General features: G+C 45.1%; 2 protein-coding genes across 2 annotated transcripts; one reads left to right on the top strand and one right to left on the bottom strand.

Annotated features, from left to right (window-relative positions):
* The first annotated feature begins 538 nt into the window (after positions 1 to 538).
* Positions 539 to 1,126, top strand: CCDC184 (coiled-coil domain containing 184). The gene has a single exon (XM_061206182.1). The coding sequence runs from the start codon at positions 539 to 541 to the stop codon at positions 1,124 to 1,126; it is 588 nt and encodes a 195-aa protein (XP_061062165.1).
* Positions 1,127 to 16,109: 14,983 nt separating this feature from the next.
* Positions 16,110 to 16,970, bottom strand: LOC133101478 (olfactory receptor 10AD1-like). The gene has a single exon (XM_061206312.1). The coding sequence runs from the start codon at positions 16,968 to 16,970 to the stop codon at positions 16,110 to 16,112; it is 861 nt and encodes a 286-aa protein (XP_061062295.1).
* Between the last annotated feature and the right edge of the window lie 213 nt (positions 16,971 to 17,183).

Genomic DNA, 17,183 nt, shown 5'->3' with positions numbered 1-17,183 from the left:
TAAGGGCCGTGCGTCGCCTTGGAAACAGAGGAGCATCCGCGGCTCGGCTGGGAGACCCGTCCGTGTCACTTCCAACCACACTCGCGGGCGCTGCCCGTTAATGGCCGAGGGGAGTCCCGAGCTCGACCCGCTGCTGGCCTCTGCCTCGACCTGAGCGCCTGTGCGAGCGCTTCTGTGACCCAGGGAACCCGCAGGCACTTGCCGCTCTTGGCGCCCAGAGGGCGGAGCTGACACGGGTGCAATTCAGGAGGCTAGGTAGGGCAGGGCGCTTTCGCCCCGTGGCGAGCCGGAGAGACGCCGGCCCTGGGACTGTAGCGCGATCCTCGTCCCCAGGCTCTTCCCGGCCTCCCGATCCTGCCCGCACCCTCCGCCCGAGACTCACCTCCTCACGTCGGCTCCCCGCCCCTCTCGGGAGCCTCCTCTTACCTCCGCTCCTCCCAGCCCCTCCGGGCACCTCTCCCCCTCCCCGTACCTTCCCCCCACCTCGAGGCCGGGCTGGACCGGACCCGGAGCCGCCACCGCCCGCTTCTGCCATTCAATGGAGGACGGTCTGCTGGAGATCATGACGAAGGACGGCGGCGACATGCCGGCACCTCTGGAGGTGTCCACGGTGCCGGCCGTGGGGGACGTGATCTCCGGGGAGTACAACGGCGGCATGAAGGAGCTGATGGAGCACCTCAAGGCCCAGCTGCAGGCCCTGTTTGAGGACGTGAGGGCCATGCGTGGGGCCCTGGACGAGCAGGCCTCGCACATCCAGGTGCTCTCGGACGACGTGTGCGCCAACCAGCGGGCCATCGTCTCCATGTGCCGGATTATGACCACCGCGCCCCGCCAGGGTGCCCTGGGCGTGGTCGGCGGCAAGGGGAGCTTCCCGGGCGCCCCCCAAGAGCCGGAGACCCCTTCGCTTGGGATCGGGGACAGCGGTTTGCTGGGTCGCGATCCTGAGGACGAGGAGGACGACGATTCAGAAGAGAAGGAGATGCCCAGCTCCGCCACACCCACTAGTCACTGTGAGCGCCCCGAGAGCCCCTGTGCTGGCCTCCTTGTGGGGGACGGGCCACTTGTGGAGCCCCTCGATCTGCCCGACATTACCCTGCTGCAGCTGGAGGGAGAGGCCTCTCTGTGAGGGGACTCCGAGGGGGCACTACTTTCCCGGGCTGGCTTTGGGTTTCCGAGCGCATGACGCGAGAGAACTGAACCGTGCGGTGCAGCATGCTTCACTCCGACCGCTATTCTTGCGGGTCAGGCGGAAGAGACTCCCTCGAGGAAGCATTTATAGGGTGAAGGACTTTGGGAGCATCAAGAATTCTTTCTGCCTGACCAAGCGAGACATAGCAAACTGCGGAAAGGTGAGGCTGCGGGAGAGGAAGCGCCCATCTCTGGACCCCCATCCAATCCCCTACCCTACCCTTTCCCCCTCTCCAGCCAACAGGAGAACCCCTGAATTGTGTAAATAAAATTCTGCTTTTTCTATTCTGAAAAAGGACTTATCTAGGACTCTGGCAAATAATCTCTAACAATTTACCTAGAAATTAAGGAGTTGGGGGTATTCTGTTCTGGCTAACAGAAAATTTACCCTTCTGATGAAATCCAAGTTATTCAGCGTTCTGCAGAAGCCTCTCCCCCTCACAGATCTCTGCGGCTGCTGATTGGTAAAAGAAGCTTGAGGAGGGAACTGCAGCCCTAGGAGTCTGGGTGAATGGGGTTCCAAGGGCCTCTGGGCTGGGAGGAGCTGGCTATCAATGTGCATGAAGACATAATAGCTCAGCCTCTAGGATTTTGCATGCAGAGTGGATCCTGCCTTGTCACTGACTTCATCTGGGATTGTTTTATCCACTCACTGAGGCTTAGAGAACAAAGTGCCCAGTTCACAGGCAGAGACTTGGGGATGCTCAGCAACAGCCCAGACTTAGGGGACACTGAGGGACTCTTGGGGGCTGCAGCCAAAAACTGTCTCTTTCCTGGCTATACCTGCTTAACTTCAGTTTTCTTTTCCTGTCAACACTTCCCTGCCTGCTGCCTCTTGGTGCTGCCTCCATAATGTCTTGTGTGCGTTATGTGTGCCAACCTGTGTAGTAGTGTGTGAGCCCTGAGGGGCAGGGCTTGTGGCTCTGGTGTTAGGTTCAGGGAGCTTCAGACCCTTCTGTGAGGCCCAGGCTCTCACGGCGCTTTCCCCTCTCCTCTCCTCTTTCACCCCCACAACCAGGGCACGGAGCATGTGGCTGCCCTGAGGCTCCTTCCTCAAGTGGTGACTTTATGTGCCCTTCCTCCTCCTCCGTGTATCCCTTCTCAGTGTTTTCCTTGGTGTTAACCTTAATAAAGAGGCGTCATCTCCCCTCCTTGCTGACTGGTACAAGGGCGATGTCAGGGTGGGGCTTCTGGACCCACTGCATGGACACAGGCTTAGCGGCAACTACAGGGACCATGCCTTTCCTCCTCTCTTCTTGCCTCTGGTTCCAAGGAGTTGACTGTCCCTGCCCTGATTGGGACATGCGTTGCCAACTCTACCTGCTGTCATTTCCGACCTGGACCTTCACCTCAAGCTGGAGAGGGTACGTGTTGAGACTCCCAAACTAACAAGGGTTTTTAGTAGCTAGAACTCCAGATGTGCAGGAGACTTCTTTTCAGTGAAGCACCTGGCTCCTGGGAGATGATTTCCAAATCTGAGTCCTGGAATGGTAGGCATGACACTTGTTCCATGGGAGGGTTAGGGAAGGGGTATTGTTCAGGAGGGATTGCCCGGAATCTCTGGCAGTAGAGTGACATATCACAAAGGAAACCACAAAAACTGCCTCAGGACTCTTGTGGAGAATGCCGGTAAGGTGCTCCCCCGGGAGCTTAGATTGACATCAGCTCTAGTCTGCTCCCTTGGGCACTGGAGATTTTCCAGGCTGCTCCAAACAAAATTTGGGAGAAGAATGAGCTGGGGTTCTGTGTGTGTGTGTGCACTTGCACCTGTATATCTGCGTATGTATGTATGTGTGTTATGTATTTGTGTGTGTTCTTGCTGCTGGTTGTTGCAGAGAGATGGAAAGAGCACTGGCATTGAATCTCAGTTCCAACAGTAAATGAGTGTTTGAGACTTGCTTCCGTGCTTGAGGCTTAGTTTCTGCCTGTGTAAAATGGGGACAAAAATTGTTGAGGAGAAAAATATCTAAGATCCCTGGGAAGTCTTGTGCAAATGTTAGTTTTTTCTTATAGTTCTCTTGGGATAGGGGGTGATGGTGGTGACTGGCTCCTCTGGGAAAATACAATTACTTAGGGAAGGTTCTAGAAGCTCTTGTTTAGTATAATCCTTCCCTACCTAAAACTCTTATCATTCAAGATAGTCAAGGGGATGATGAGATTCCCAAGCTGACATGGACTTCCTTCATAAATGTCATGTAGTTATGGGTCAAAAAGGACTTAAAGCCAGCTCTGTACACATAGGATGACCAGAGGAAGCTTTGAGTTGTGCAGTGGTTGGGGAATATGTGCCAGGGCCCTAGAGAGGGCAGCTAAAGTATATTAGTGGGGAAGTGTCCCTGAGGGCTGGAAGATAGTTTCCTGTTACAGTTCCAGCATTCTGCACCAATAACAACAATGATAGCTATCATTTATTGAGCACTTACTGTGTGCCAGACACTGTGCCCAATTTTATCTCCCAACAACCTTATGAAGCAGGCACTATTATTATTTTCACTTAACACTTCCAAAAACAGTCTCCAAGACTTGGTCAAGGTCATACAGCTAGTACTTGGCAGAACCAGGACTTAATCCAGATCTTCTGACTTAAAGAACCCTAGATGGGAACCACTCCGCTAATTGCTCTATTATTTCTTCTTCAGAGAAGGAAATCCCTTACTTCCCCAATCAAGAGTCTAAGAGTCCTGAACAGGAAGAAATGTTAGTTTTACTCACTTTTCATCTTCTCAGTTGGAACAAGTAATTGCAGATCAGGTTTTGGGTAGTGACCCTTCTCAGAGTCTAGTGGGTGATAATTCAATAATGGCACAGAGAAGATGGTCTTCTGGACTTGCTTCTTGAGAGGAAGAAGCTGATGTCCCCAGATATTCCCTGACACAGCTCCATTCTTGTGCCTCTTTCCTGTTCCCTGTAGCTCAGATTCCGCAGAGAGTGACATGAATCTCAAGGTAGCTTAGCTCTTTAGCACCTGTAGAAATGCCTGGTTGAGGCTTTTAACCCTTGATGCCAATTCAGTTCCTCTTCCTATGCCTACCATCCTAAATGGTCATCAGTCCTTTAGCCCAGGGCTCCTGGAATTTCTCTAGCTATTCCTTCCAAGTCCAGATAGATAAAAATCTCCCCAGATAAAGCAATTTTTCAGCTTTCTTTAGTGACCTGCATCAGCATTTCAGAGGGATACAGCACAGGTTTCTCTCCCACCTCCTCCTTTCTCCAGATTCCCCACTCTCCTCTGGCATTTCTCCTTTGTAATGCTTCTGATGAGTGAGTTTCAGGTGAGATTTCTAACCTGGGACTCATGGATGGGGTCACTATGAATTTCAGGGGGCCATAGCCCCTTGAAATTGAATGCGAAATCGTGTATGTATATTCTCTAGAGAGAAGATCTATTGTTTTAACTTAATTCTAAAAGGTAAGAATTAAGTAAAAAGGTAAGAATCACTGAGCTAAAAGATAATGAGACTTTTAAATTCAAAAAGTAACAAAGAAGAAGTGACCCTGCCTGAACTGATACACCCTTGCCTCCTGGGGCCTCCAGTGTATTTCCTACACTGAATTGAAATCTTTGCATAAACCTGATTACTCACCACTTATTCAACAAATTCAAATCATATTGATACCCATTAGAATGCACTAAGGATCTTGTCTACCATTATTTCCAAGTCTTCCAGTACTTGGGAGTTTGTCAGAGCACTGCTGATGTGTGGCAGTGAGGTGATGGTTCCCACCCCCTCCCCCCATAGCTTTGTGCTGCACTTGATGTCTGAGCCCAGCGCAATGCTGCATGTAAGTCATCACAACTCTTTCTGTTTCTGGCACTCCTATCTCTCATTGGGAAATCTCTCAGGGTTAGCTCTAAATCTCAAAATGAAAACATACAACTTCATAGAAATAAGCTACAACTTTAGCGTGGTACAACTAAAATCTGTTCTAGAGAAATAGTTATTTCTCTAAGAGATGCAAACCGGCCTACAACCTAAATATGCAGTTTTATGTGGCTTCAGTATCACCAGAGTATGGTCTTTGCTTGATATGTATAATGAAATGGCTCACCTAGAAGTATTCCCAAAACTAAGGGACAGTTCTTCCCCAGATATATTTGAGTCTAATACTCCTTGCAAGACGGAAAACTGCTTGCATCTTTGAAAAGGCAGGTTTTCCTAAGCGTCTTTCTCCATTTATATGCCTAGGAATAGAAATTCAGCCAAGATTCTCAGCTATAATAAGAAATGATACATAGAAGTACAAAAGGAATATTTTTAAAAGTTGAGGGATAGTTGATGTACAATACAAAAAAGAATATTCTTGAATCTTTAATCCCAGCTACCATTCCCTCCACCCCCCTCCCCAACCCCACACCTCTAGATTGTCCCCAGAAGGTGAATTCCCTCAAAGAAACACAGCCTTTCTGCTTGGAAGCACTGTGCATATAGAAGGAAGTCTGCTCTGTAAGTAATGCTGTAATGGTGCCACCTGGTGAGGGGACCATTACAAAGTTGCAAGGGGACCTTCACAAAGTAAATTTGTGGTTTTCAATTCAGCAAGCACCACCAAATGCTTACTAAAGGCCTGGCTCTGCCAAATAGTGGGTGGCCAGGACAGAAGGGGAACCGAATAAATAGAATGTATTTGAAGGATATAAAAACTAACTGCAGTGAACTCCTAAATGGTCTCCCCTGGCCTCTCACACACCTATAATCCTGAAGATTGATTTTCCTAAACCACAGCTCTGAACATTCATTCTCCTCAGAAATCTGCAACATGTTCCATTACTTCTCGAATTAAGCATAAAATACAGTGGCGGTAGTCAAGCTCCCCCCAGTAAGGCCCTGGCATACTTTTAAACCCATACATTTCATTTCCCAGGTACATTTTTTAGCCATCATACCATCAGTTGGAAGCCTATATCATCCCGTCAGCTAGAAATGATTCCCAAGTGTATCTCAGCTCTTTTAATCTCTGGATGAGTGGACTGGATGTGCCCCCCTGGCCCTTGCTACAATTTCTCTTAGCCATTCTTCCCAAACGCAGTCAGATCCAAATTTCTCCTTCAGAAAAGGGACTTCTGCTGCCTTGGTCACCTGCACCAGCTTCTCATGGGGTGTCCTGCAAGGCTGCTTTCCCCTCCTCTCTCTTATGCTACCTGTAAATGGGAAATCCCCAGAAACAGTATGCAAAAAACCTTTTGATTATGAAATTTGTGCTTTTATTTCTAGGAATTGGGTTCATAGTTTTCATAAAATTCTTAAAGCCAGAAAAGGTTAACAAACCCTTGAATCAAAATATGCTATTCACCATTCTCTAGAAATGCCCATTTTCCTGCAGCTGATTTCTTGCTCTCTATTATTCTCACTCTGTTCCATCTCTGCCAGTTGGAATCCTATCAGTTTTTCGAGGCCCTTCTCAAAGGCTACTTCCTCCATGGAACCTTTCCTAATGTGATCTCTTCCTCCCTTAAATATCCAAATCTTTTTGTTTGTAACTCTTTGGGGGACAATTAGTATATTTTCCCTCACTTCTACTATTCTTTATGCTTGTTATTCCCCCTTCCAGATTATGAATATCTTGAGCTGGAACTGCTTTCTCATTTTTATAGTCTCTGAAATATTTATCTTATTTTATTGACTTTAGATAGATGCACTATCAATTGTGTGGCACGTCATTATTTTAGGTACCATTAAGAAAGAAAAAATACTGCCAATTCAACTATCACCATGCTTTCTTATCACATATTTTAAAATTTCATTCTTATTTAAAGAGCTTATTTAGACTTATTTAGAAAACGAACTTTTTTATATCACTACAATGCACACAAACATAACTGAAAGTCATTATAGTATTATTATAATTTCTTCATACTGAGTCTGACACTTCTGAGTCACTTTTTGACTCAGAGTTGTTGATGCCTGTACTTTTCATGCATTTATATTCTCTGGGCCATTTTGAGTGTTAGCGAAGCAGCATTTCTTGAAAGAGAGGGTGACTATTATCTCTGGGAATTTCTTCCAGACCACACCACCTATGCTGAAAGTTTTAAAACGGGGACTTTTTTTGATCTTGCCAGTGAGAGGTCAAGAAAGATGTTCAGACAACGACCAGGACTAATATTTCTTCAGAATATTGAAGAAAGCAAATTCAAGCAAATTCTTTTTCTTATCAAATAGTTCATCTCACATTTAGACCCCTGGGTCAGGGAAATTTACCTTATTTCTACCTCAAGTACTTTAAAAAAAATGTACGGTCTCCTTTTAAGAGGGTTTACAGTGAATAAACATTATGTCATTGCTTATAAATAAAGCAATAGATGGAATGACATGTGCAAGCTTGCATAGTCAAGGACAGCATTAGGACTAGAATCCTGTTCGTTTGAAATAAAAATCAGGGGTTTTTTTGTTTTGTTTTGTTTTTTTCTCATTAAATGGTTCTGCATCTTACTCTGTTATAAGTAATTACAATATGCTAAGGGAAGCTTATGGTGGCTTGGATTCTGCTTTGGGAATAAAAAGGGAAATTGAAAATTCCTTTTAGAGTAGGTGAATAATTCTTATAAGGATGATGGAAAAAGACATCCAAGAAGAGAACCATGACTGACTCAATCTACCAGGAAGTATGTGCCAACTGCTTACCACGTCTCATGGAAGGTGGTAGGCTCTGGGGCAGACTCCAAGAAGTCATGGTACCTGACCTTATGTTGCTCACAGTCTAATGATGGGGGGATGATATGTTCTTGAACTGGAACACAGTGCTTCTCAGAAGATTGAAGGGCATGTTTTCTGTGAGCAATGTTAACTGAATTAAGAGAACTTCAATTTGAAAATGGGAATGGTGTGTGTGTGTGTGTGTGTGTGGTGTGTTGGGAGTCAGTGGGAGGGTGGGATGACAAGATAAAAATGGAGAGGACAACAGTGAAAAAAAGTGCTCACAAAATTTTATACCACAGAGGATATCAGATATGACACCGGAAGAAAAGCAGTAGCCGAAGCGGCATCCCATAATTCTCTGGAAAAAGTAAGTAGAAAAGGGTTGGGGAAAAAAAAAAGTAGTTATGGCCTCTACACCAGTGCACAAAGTACAGGTAATATAAAATAGAACTTGAGTTTTTACACAATGAGGAAAATAAAATGTCACACATATAAAGAAACTTGGTAGGATGGGACTCATGCCTGGACCATGGCAGTGAAAAAAGGTGGAGTACGTTGTTCCAAAGAAACAGAACTGGGTTCTGATGTGCAACTGGAAAGGAATTGCCAGTCATGTGACACACACCACCTGTTTGTGGGGAATTTGCTTCTGGGATAGAAGCAGCTTCTTTGCTCTGATCTACAGAAAGCCTGCCCTGGCCCTCAGTATTTGTAAAATTCAGAAAGGAAAGGAGGAAGAAAAAGGGCAGGGAGGGAAAGAAGGAAACAAGAAAAGAGACACAAGGAAGTAAGGAGGAGGAATAAAAACAAAAGAAAATGATAGGAGGAAAGCCAGAGTAGTACTTTACATCATGAAGATAGAGTCTTTTATGGGATTTTATAACCTTCAGAGTGGAAAAAAGAAAGGAATTATTTAGGTGAGGATAAAGGAGAGGAAAATAAGTAATATCATTGTAAAAATGTGCTAGAGTCTGCCAAAACAGATAAACTCTATTACAGATCCCAGGACAAATCATGAAATGGCACAAAGCCAAGTTCCAGAAATGAGGAGAATGTTGATTTAGTGTAGTCTCAACCTTCATAAGGAAGAGGTTGGCAGAGTAGAGATTGCAACTCTGGGTCTAATTTTGACCAACAAAGATGGAACTGACTAGTGGAATGGGAGTGAGGAAAATCTTGAAAGACAGTAACTATGGTGATTTGGTTCTCCCTGATAGCCAAGGAGATAAGGTGAGATGTGTGTCCAGGATTATGGGAAAATTGACTTCAAATAGATAAAAGATATGAGTTTCATAGCCTGAGATTCTATGGAGGAAAAGGCTCAAGGAAGATGTGATTCTCTTAAGAATGAAACTCAGTCAGTGCAGATACTTTGGAGTCCAATGAAGAGGAGTAGATGCAATGACTACAGGGACCACTCCAGTGAACTCAGATTTAGAGATGCCAGGCTGAGAGTAGGCATAACTAAGAGAGTAGTCCACATATTTCAACACTTTCAAAAGCGTAAACCATATGGCAAAAACTGAGGAATTCGATTACAAAACAATTAAAGATTTATGTTCTATAAACAGCACCATGGAAGTTAATAGGCAGATGGCAGAATGAAGAAAATATTTGTCTAAAACTGACAAGGATGTAATATCATTCTAAAATATACATGGAACTCCTGCAAATGAGCAGGAAAAAGACAGCAACCCAATAGAAAAAAAGGGTACAAATAATATCAATAGGCAATGTACAGAATAGAAAAAACTAATATGGATATGGAAATTTGATCAAAACCATTATTAATCAAGTGCAAATTAAACCAACGATGAGATCAGTTTATATCTATAAAAACAGCAAAACTTAGAAATCTAGACAATTACTAATGTTGTCAGGAATGTGGAAATGTAGAAACTTGCACTGCTGCAAGACTAGTTTCACCACTTCTGGAAAGCAATCTGGCAAAACTTGGATACATTAAATAGATTCATACACTATAGCCCACGAATTCCTCCCCTAAGAAATATAAAACAAATTCTTTACAAGTCCAGCAGGGGACTAATAGGAGGATATTTTTTGCAGGGTTACTTGTAGTGGTATGGAGTTGGGGGCAATGTGGGTGTTCATCAATGGAGGAGTGGATAGATGCAACACTGTGAGTGAATAGTGCACACCATGGAATAGCAGGCAACAAAGTGAAGCAACGAATTAAATATTAGCATCTGGCAATGTGGATGGAGATGAGAAACAGTGCTCAGTGAAAAAAGTAAGACACAGAATGAGACATGTAACAGTAGCTTTGGAGTACATTTAAAAATAAATGCCTACAAAATGATAACTATTTTCTGAAGACACATTTAAACAGAAATATACACACTAGAAAACTGCCTATTTTGGGGGGTGGAGGGAGTGAAGATACAGGGTATAAAGATAGAATAAAGCAATAAATAAAGACATAAAACAAGAGAGCCTTTCCTTGCAGGGACCAATGATGGTGTCTCGTGAACTGAGGATTATGATTAATTCCATCCATTGAGGAACAAAAACTTCAAAACAAAACATAGCAAAACACAAACACAAATATATCAGCACTTGGACCATGAACAGAATGGCAACTGGAAGAGGAAAAGCAAGAATGAAGAAAATCTTGCAAAAATACTGACAGCGAAATGGGCTTGTCACTCCAAATAAGAAGTACAAAGAACAGAGAAGTCTGATGCTCAGAGCACATGGGTGCCATTTACAGTTGGAAGGGAGAAAGTAACATTTTTGGAGGCACTGATTTAGATGTTTGAAATACTTTATCTCATTTAGTCCTTATAATCACATTGCGGTAGATACTGCCTCAGCTAAGACTTTTTTGGTTGCAAGAAACAGGAACCCATCTGTATTAGTTTTGAGGGGGGGAAAAAAAGGAGCTTATTATAAGGATGCAAGGTTATCTCACAAAACCCAAGAGCAAGAATGCAGGTGGGCCTCCAAGGCTGACTAAAACCAGGGCAGTCATTATCTTGGGCTCTTTCTTTAGAGACATGGTGTTTTATCTCTGCTTCCCTCTCCTCTGACTTCAACCTATTCTCCCTGCTAACTTTCTTTATTTCTTCAGGTACATGGCAGAAGACAACTGCTCCATAGGTCGGGTGTCTGCCTGTTCCAGCCCTGAACTGATTATACCCACTGCATACCAATTCCAAACTCCTGTGAAAGAAGACTTAATCCATCTAGCTTTGCTGCACTGATTGTGCTGATGGTGGAGGGTGGTGTCCCATGGCACTTACTAACTTGATTGCCAGGTTCACCCTTATGGGAGGAGAAGAGGGTTCTTAGGGAATGGGCTGTGTGCATAGCAGATACTCTCTAAAATCTCTACCGCAACTGATAGGACTCTGCAGTATCTGCCAAATGAATGAATGATTGAATGACAGGAGACTCAGGTTTCTCCAACTTCAAAGTGCATGCTCTTTCTAATACATCATGTAGCCTTCAAATGTTTGCATGTGAGATAACTGTTTCCATTACCTCAGTAAAAGAGAATGGTCTTGTATAAGGGCATACCCAGGAAACAGATGGCACATTCAAATCACAATAATTTAAGGAAGTTTAATAAAGATTTATTTGCAAAGATGTGGGCATGGTGTAGGGAAATCACAAAGGCAGTGGGCAGTTCCCAGAATCTAGTATTAGAGGGGCTGAGCCTGAAGAGGTAATGGGAGATGGTGGTTCAAACTTAGAAACAGAGAGCTAGGTAGAGGGGGTCACATGGCAGGAGTGAGATCTTAGCAAGGGGACTCAAGTGAGTCCACAACCCTCATAGGGAAACAGGATTAAATACCCAACCTCACACTCCTACTTCCCTCTGATATTCTGCCTATGCTACTCACTGGCTGAACCTAATAGAAAGCCAGGGAAGTAAGGGAATCTGTTGATGTGGTCCATACAGGTTAGCCTCAAAGCCCAGAGCTGGGTGAAGAGGATAAGGAATTAAACAGAAGAAAGAAACAGCTATCTAGGTCGTTAGACTGGAAAATAAAAATAAACACGTGTAATCAGATTTGAAACCCCAAAATGAGATTTTCAAGGGTGTTTCTAGAGGCTCTAGATATGTTTAATTTTCATGTCCTGGGTAAGCTATATATATTAAACTGATTACTTCAGCTGAAGTCACTAATTATGGTGCCTCAGGGGCTTCCTTGGAGGTCCAGGACTCTGGACACGCCCTCTCCACTCCTATCAGAACAGCTTTGCTTTTATTTGGTTAATAACAACAGGATTCTGCTTAAGATTTCATTGAAGAAACAGCGCTATAGCACCACCTATAGTCAGGCAATGTGCTAAGGACTCGAACCACAGACTAGTGGGGAAGACAGAAAAGTAAGTAACAGTACAGTGTTAGGAAAACGCACAGGTGATGAAGGGTTAAAGAAAGTCCAGTGAACCCAGAAGGGGCGAGGGATCAAGGAAGGCTTCCTGGAGTCGGTAACTGGAAAGGGAGGCAAGGAAGCTCAGAGGACACTGCCGTTGTCTAAAGAGGGAAGAGGAGCCCAACATTATGCAATTCGCTGAAAGGGGGGTTATCACCTGGAAAGAACTAGGATACAGATCCGCGGACAAGGCTGGGAGCTAGGGTGACTGCACGTGACGGGCAAAGATCTTCGCTCAGTCCTGCCTCCAGCCCTGCTCCGCCCCCATCCCATCCCACCCCACCGTCCGCCAAAGGGGCGTGGCATTTCAACAACTGCACTCGGCTGGGAGGACATCCCAAGCCCGAGGGCCGCATCACCAGCTGGGGCGGATGTCTGCAGTCTCCCAGAATAGCTGGTGTCTCCCAGACTGGTCTGGTTAGGGCTCTCCTGCCCGGGAGGGGTAGCCAAGGAGAAGGCGCTCATTGGTTGCCATAGAGGCGATCCGAGAGGCGGGGGAAGGCTGATTGGCCGCAGGTTCTTGGGGCGGACCACGCCCACCTCCTGTGCCAGCTGCAATCAGGTCAGGGCCCCGAGGCCTCTTGGGTTGTTTAGTGGTGCGGCGCCAAACCGGGCTGGTTAACGTGGCGCCGGATTTAGATGGGAAGAGCGCAGGGCCGGACCACAGCTGAGGTCGGGCTGAGTCGGGACTCTCGGTAGAATTTCTGGGTTTTCTTCCCACATTTTCGGCCCTTCGGCCGGGCTGTGGTAACCCTACAGCCTGGTCGCGCGGTCTGGTGACCAGTGACTTTACATCGGGAGATGACGCGCATTTCAGGATGGCTTCTAGTTAATGCATTTACAGGAGTTTTCGCTGTCCCTGTGGGCTCTTCTTGTGCCCCCAGGGACCAAGGCAGAGGCTGCAAGGGATACACGGCCAGGGCGGTGTATCTTTAGCGTTACAGCCCCACCATGCGTCGGTTCCCGTCTGGCGCCCGTGGCTCCTGGGAGCCGGACCTTAAACCAGAAAGTGCGTGGCCTTGAGAAGACAGTTCTAGGTCACTCAGCCTGGTTTTCCAGCATTCCTGGCCAAACTTGCCCTTCTCCATCCACGTTGAACGCAACATTTTTATGACGAATCACGCAGTTCCTCTTGCCTGGAATCACTAGTCCCTGCCAACGCCGCACCCTGCCCCATTTTCTACCTTTTAATTCACTACTTATTCTTTAAGGCTTAGATCTAATATCACCTCAGTATAAAGCCTGCCCATTCTTCAGGATAGTTATTCTATTACCTCTTAAGGAGTGCAGGCTCAGGAAGTGGTGCCCAGTTATTATTGCGGCTATGCCATTTGAAATGCGCTGTGATTTTGAGCAAATTACTTAACCTCCTTGAGCCTCAGTTTTGCTTCTCAAAATGGAGGTAGTAGTATTACGTCAAGGGTTTTGTAAGGTTTAGATGTAACGTTTTTAGAACCTAAGTGCTTAATTGTTGTGAACGCTGTTATTATCTGTCATCCCAATGTACTTTGTACATTGTACTCTGTTATTATCTGTCATCCCAGTGTACTTTGTATAGGCTTGTTATTAAGTTTGCCCATTGTATTAGCATTATTTTTTCTTATCTGCCCTGTTAGAGCTTAAAAGCTGGAACTGTGTTTTGTTTATAGCATCAGCGTAAACAGTGCTGGGAAAATGTTATATTATTTCTCAGAAAACTTTGTAAAAAGTACCCTTTCCTTTCTTCGCTTTTTTCCTTTCTTCTTTTTTTCTTTCCTTCACTTTTTCTTTTTACTCTTAAAGGCTCCTTGAGACAGGAATTTTCAAACTTGGAGAAGGAGCTGAGATCCTGAGGCAAGAATAAGCACGTCTCTGTTCTCCATGGTGACCAGGAAAGCCTTAACATTTCCCTTTCCCTTGACTACACTTAGGGCAAGTTTCTTCTTGACTATTGTCTCCTGATCTCTTTTTTCTCAGCGCATTTACTTTAGAAACTTGCAATTACAAATTCTTTCTCTGCCCCTTTGAAAAGTATAGAAATCTCCCTAAAAGCCTCTTGCCAGTTTTAAGACCCAGGGAATGTCTTTCTCAAGAGCCATCCCTTTGAAGTGTAATCCTCAAGGAAGATAGCACCCCTGTTTCCTAGTCTCTGTGGGAGGGTCGGAGCCCAACTTTAGTAGGTGTCTTGCTCCAAATTGTAAACTACAGCATGTAAACTTACTTTTCCTTTGGGTAAGAACAATTACCACCCACAGGTGGCCTAAGATCTCCCTACTGCAGCTCTTAAAAACTCTCCAGCCACTTGTTTCAGCAGAGTTGAATTCAGTCTCCTACCTCTTGCAGTAGCCTTAAATAAAGTCTTTCTTGCCTGCTTAACTTTGCCTTGGTGTAGTCTTTCTTTGATAATGTAAATGTTTAGGTTCTGTGCTTATTGTTTCTTCTTGATTACAGTGGTGTCTCATTTCTTACTCCTTGCTGTCTGAGAAGTGCTTCTCACATGTCCTCTATTATCTAGAGATTCACCAATTTGGACTGAAAAGAGTAGAGCTTTGTGGAGTGAAGCTACTGCTTCAATTCACTGCAGGGTAGTTAGTATGTGATGTGCAGGATGTGGAAAGGGTAGTACATCTATTTGAGCGCATCCCAAGTGAGGTGTGTTCATCTTATGGAAGTAGCACCAGGAAACAAAGCACAGGCCTATGCCCTTTCCTTTCCTATCTATTATGAAAGAAGCATGAGAAAGATGTAATTTTCAAAAAAAGAGAACAGCTGGGAATATAATGCCCTATCAAGGGACACTGGGTTTTGTTGAGAAGAGAAGCTAAGCCAGAGAGGAAGCATTGCAAATAGAAAGCCTTCTGCAGTGGTGGAGGTAGTGTGGAGAGATGTTCCTTAAAGTACAGGGAATTAAGTGGACCCATTTATGATGAGGAGGTACGGTGGAATAGGACTGAACTGGAATGAAATGAAAGATGGTTGAGAAAAACAGGCCGTAGGGAGAGGGGAGTTAACTAGGAGTATGGGTAACAGGGAAGGAAACTGGTAGTCTGAGAAGCTTGGTAGAGGTACTTATTAGTTGGATCTGAAGGGAAATATCAAATAGTCATGTACTTAAGAAACTAGAGGACTTAGGAAGAAGGGGTTTGACACCTGGCCTCTCCCCCTTGCCCTTCCCCAACACACACAAGCATAAACATACATTGAATGCAGTGTTGATTATTTAATGCCACCACAAATTCTCCCTCGTGGCCTAGTGGAGGCAAACAAGATGAAGCTCAGGCTGCTGATCCTTAGTTTTTCTTTTTCTTCTTTTCTCTAACTGACTTTTCTTAATGTCAACACTGCTCCCTAATTCCCTTTTTCTTACTCCTTCCTCTACTGTTTCTCATATAGGAGCAGGGTGGATGAGGGCAGATTCAGGAAGTGAGAGTGGAGTGTGAGAAAGAAAAACAGATTAAAATGATAAGTTGAAAGAGAAAAAAGTTTACTCCTAAACATATATGCAGAACTCAGGCAGGGAAGAACATATAAAAGTGCTACAGAAAGAAAATGAAATAGAAGTGCACTTATGTGTTTATAGATCCTGTTGTGGTAACTTAGAAGAAAGTCACTCAGGAAAGTCTCAAATTCTCCTGAGGAAGGTCCAAGAGAAAACAGTGCTTAAAGTTACATCAGACAGATGAGCATTATACATCAATAGGATCTTCCAGGTCTGATGCTAGTACAAAGGAAGCTATGAATGCTCTTTCTTGGAGCCTTTCAGCACTGGAGAGTTACCCAACTGTCAGGGCTGGAGGAGGGAGCTTCCCCTCCAGGAGTCTTCCCACTAGACAGACTCTGCCTGGGAAAGGCTGCTCCTCCCAAGGGCCCTCACCATGGCCCCTTTCATTTCTTTATTTCAAAAACTGTAGATGATGGGGTTGCACATGGGGGCGATGAGGGTGTAGAGGAGAGAGAAAGGCTTGTCTTTGTCAGGACCGTGTATGCTGCAGGGGTTCATGTAAGAGAATATGGCTGAGGTGTAGAGAAAAATGACCACAGTCAGATGGGAGGCACAAGTAGAGAAGGTCTTCCCCAGACCAGAGGAGGAGGCTCTGCCCAGGATGGAGGCCAGGATGCGGGCATAAGAGATGACAATGAGCACCATGGGGCTGAGCAGCACCACGATGGCATCGGCAAAGATGACTCTCAGACTAAACTGGGGGTCTCCACAAGAGAGGGTGATCACTATGGGGGCCTCACAGAAGAAGTTTTCTATGTGGTTGTCTCTGCAGAAGGGATTCCGGAATGACATATACTCAAGAAAGATGCCGTTGATCAGCCCGAAGAACCAGGCAGTACTCACCAGCCTCACACAGACCTGCTGGCTCATGATCTGGGCATAGCTAAGTGGGTGGCAGATAGCAACATAATGGTCATAGGCCATGAAAGTCAAGAGGATGCACTGAGCCACACCCACACAGAAGACCAAGTACATCTGGGTCACGCAAGAGACAAAGGAGACAATATGGTTCTTCACCATCAGGTGGATCAGCATCTGTGGGATGGTGGTGGTGATGAAGCAGACATCCAGGAAGGACAGGTGGCCAAGGAAGAAGTACATAGGGCTGTTGAGCCTGGGGTCTGTCCAGGTGATGAAGATGATGCGGCCATTCATGGCCATGGCAAGGCTGTAGAGGGCTAGGCAGAGGGCAAAGAGCAATGCCCGAGTGGAAGGGGAGCTCTGCTCAAAGCCCACGAGGAGAAACTCTGTCACCATGCTGCCATTCCTTAGGTCCTATGGCTTGGACCTGTTTGAGGAGGAAGGACAGGAAAAGCACAAGAGAGACAGCTGTAGGGTAATGCAAGGTACTCACTTGGGGACAGAAACCCAGCTAACATAGATGGATATAATATAATATAATATAATATAATATAATATAATATAATATAATATAATATAATATAATATAATATAATATATGGATGAGTG

The sequence above is a fragment of the Eubalaena glacialis genome, chromosome 11 (assembly GCF_028564815.1).
Source record: "Eubalaena glacialis isolate mEubGla1 chromosome 11, mEubGla1.1.hap2.+ XY, whole genome shotgun sequence".
Lineage (NCBI taxonomy): Eukaryota > Metazoa > Chordata > Mammalia > Artiodactyla > Balaenidae > Eubalaena > Eubalaena glacialis.
This window is presented reverse-complemented; position numbering and strand designations above follow the sequence as displayed.

Coding starts and splice junctions, on each gene's coding strand:
- CCDC184 (XM_061206182.1), top strand. CDS start 539: ATGGAGGACGGTCTGCTGGAGATCATGACGAAGGACGGCGGCGACATG.
- LOC133101478 (XM_061206312.1), bottom strand. CDS start 16,970: ATGGTGACAGAGTTTCTCCTCGTGGGCTTTGAGCAGAGCTCCCCTTCC.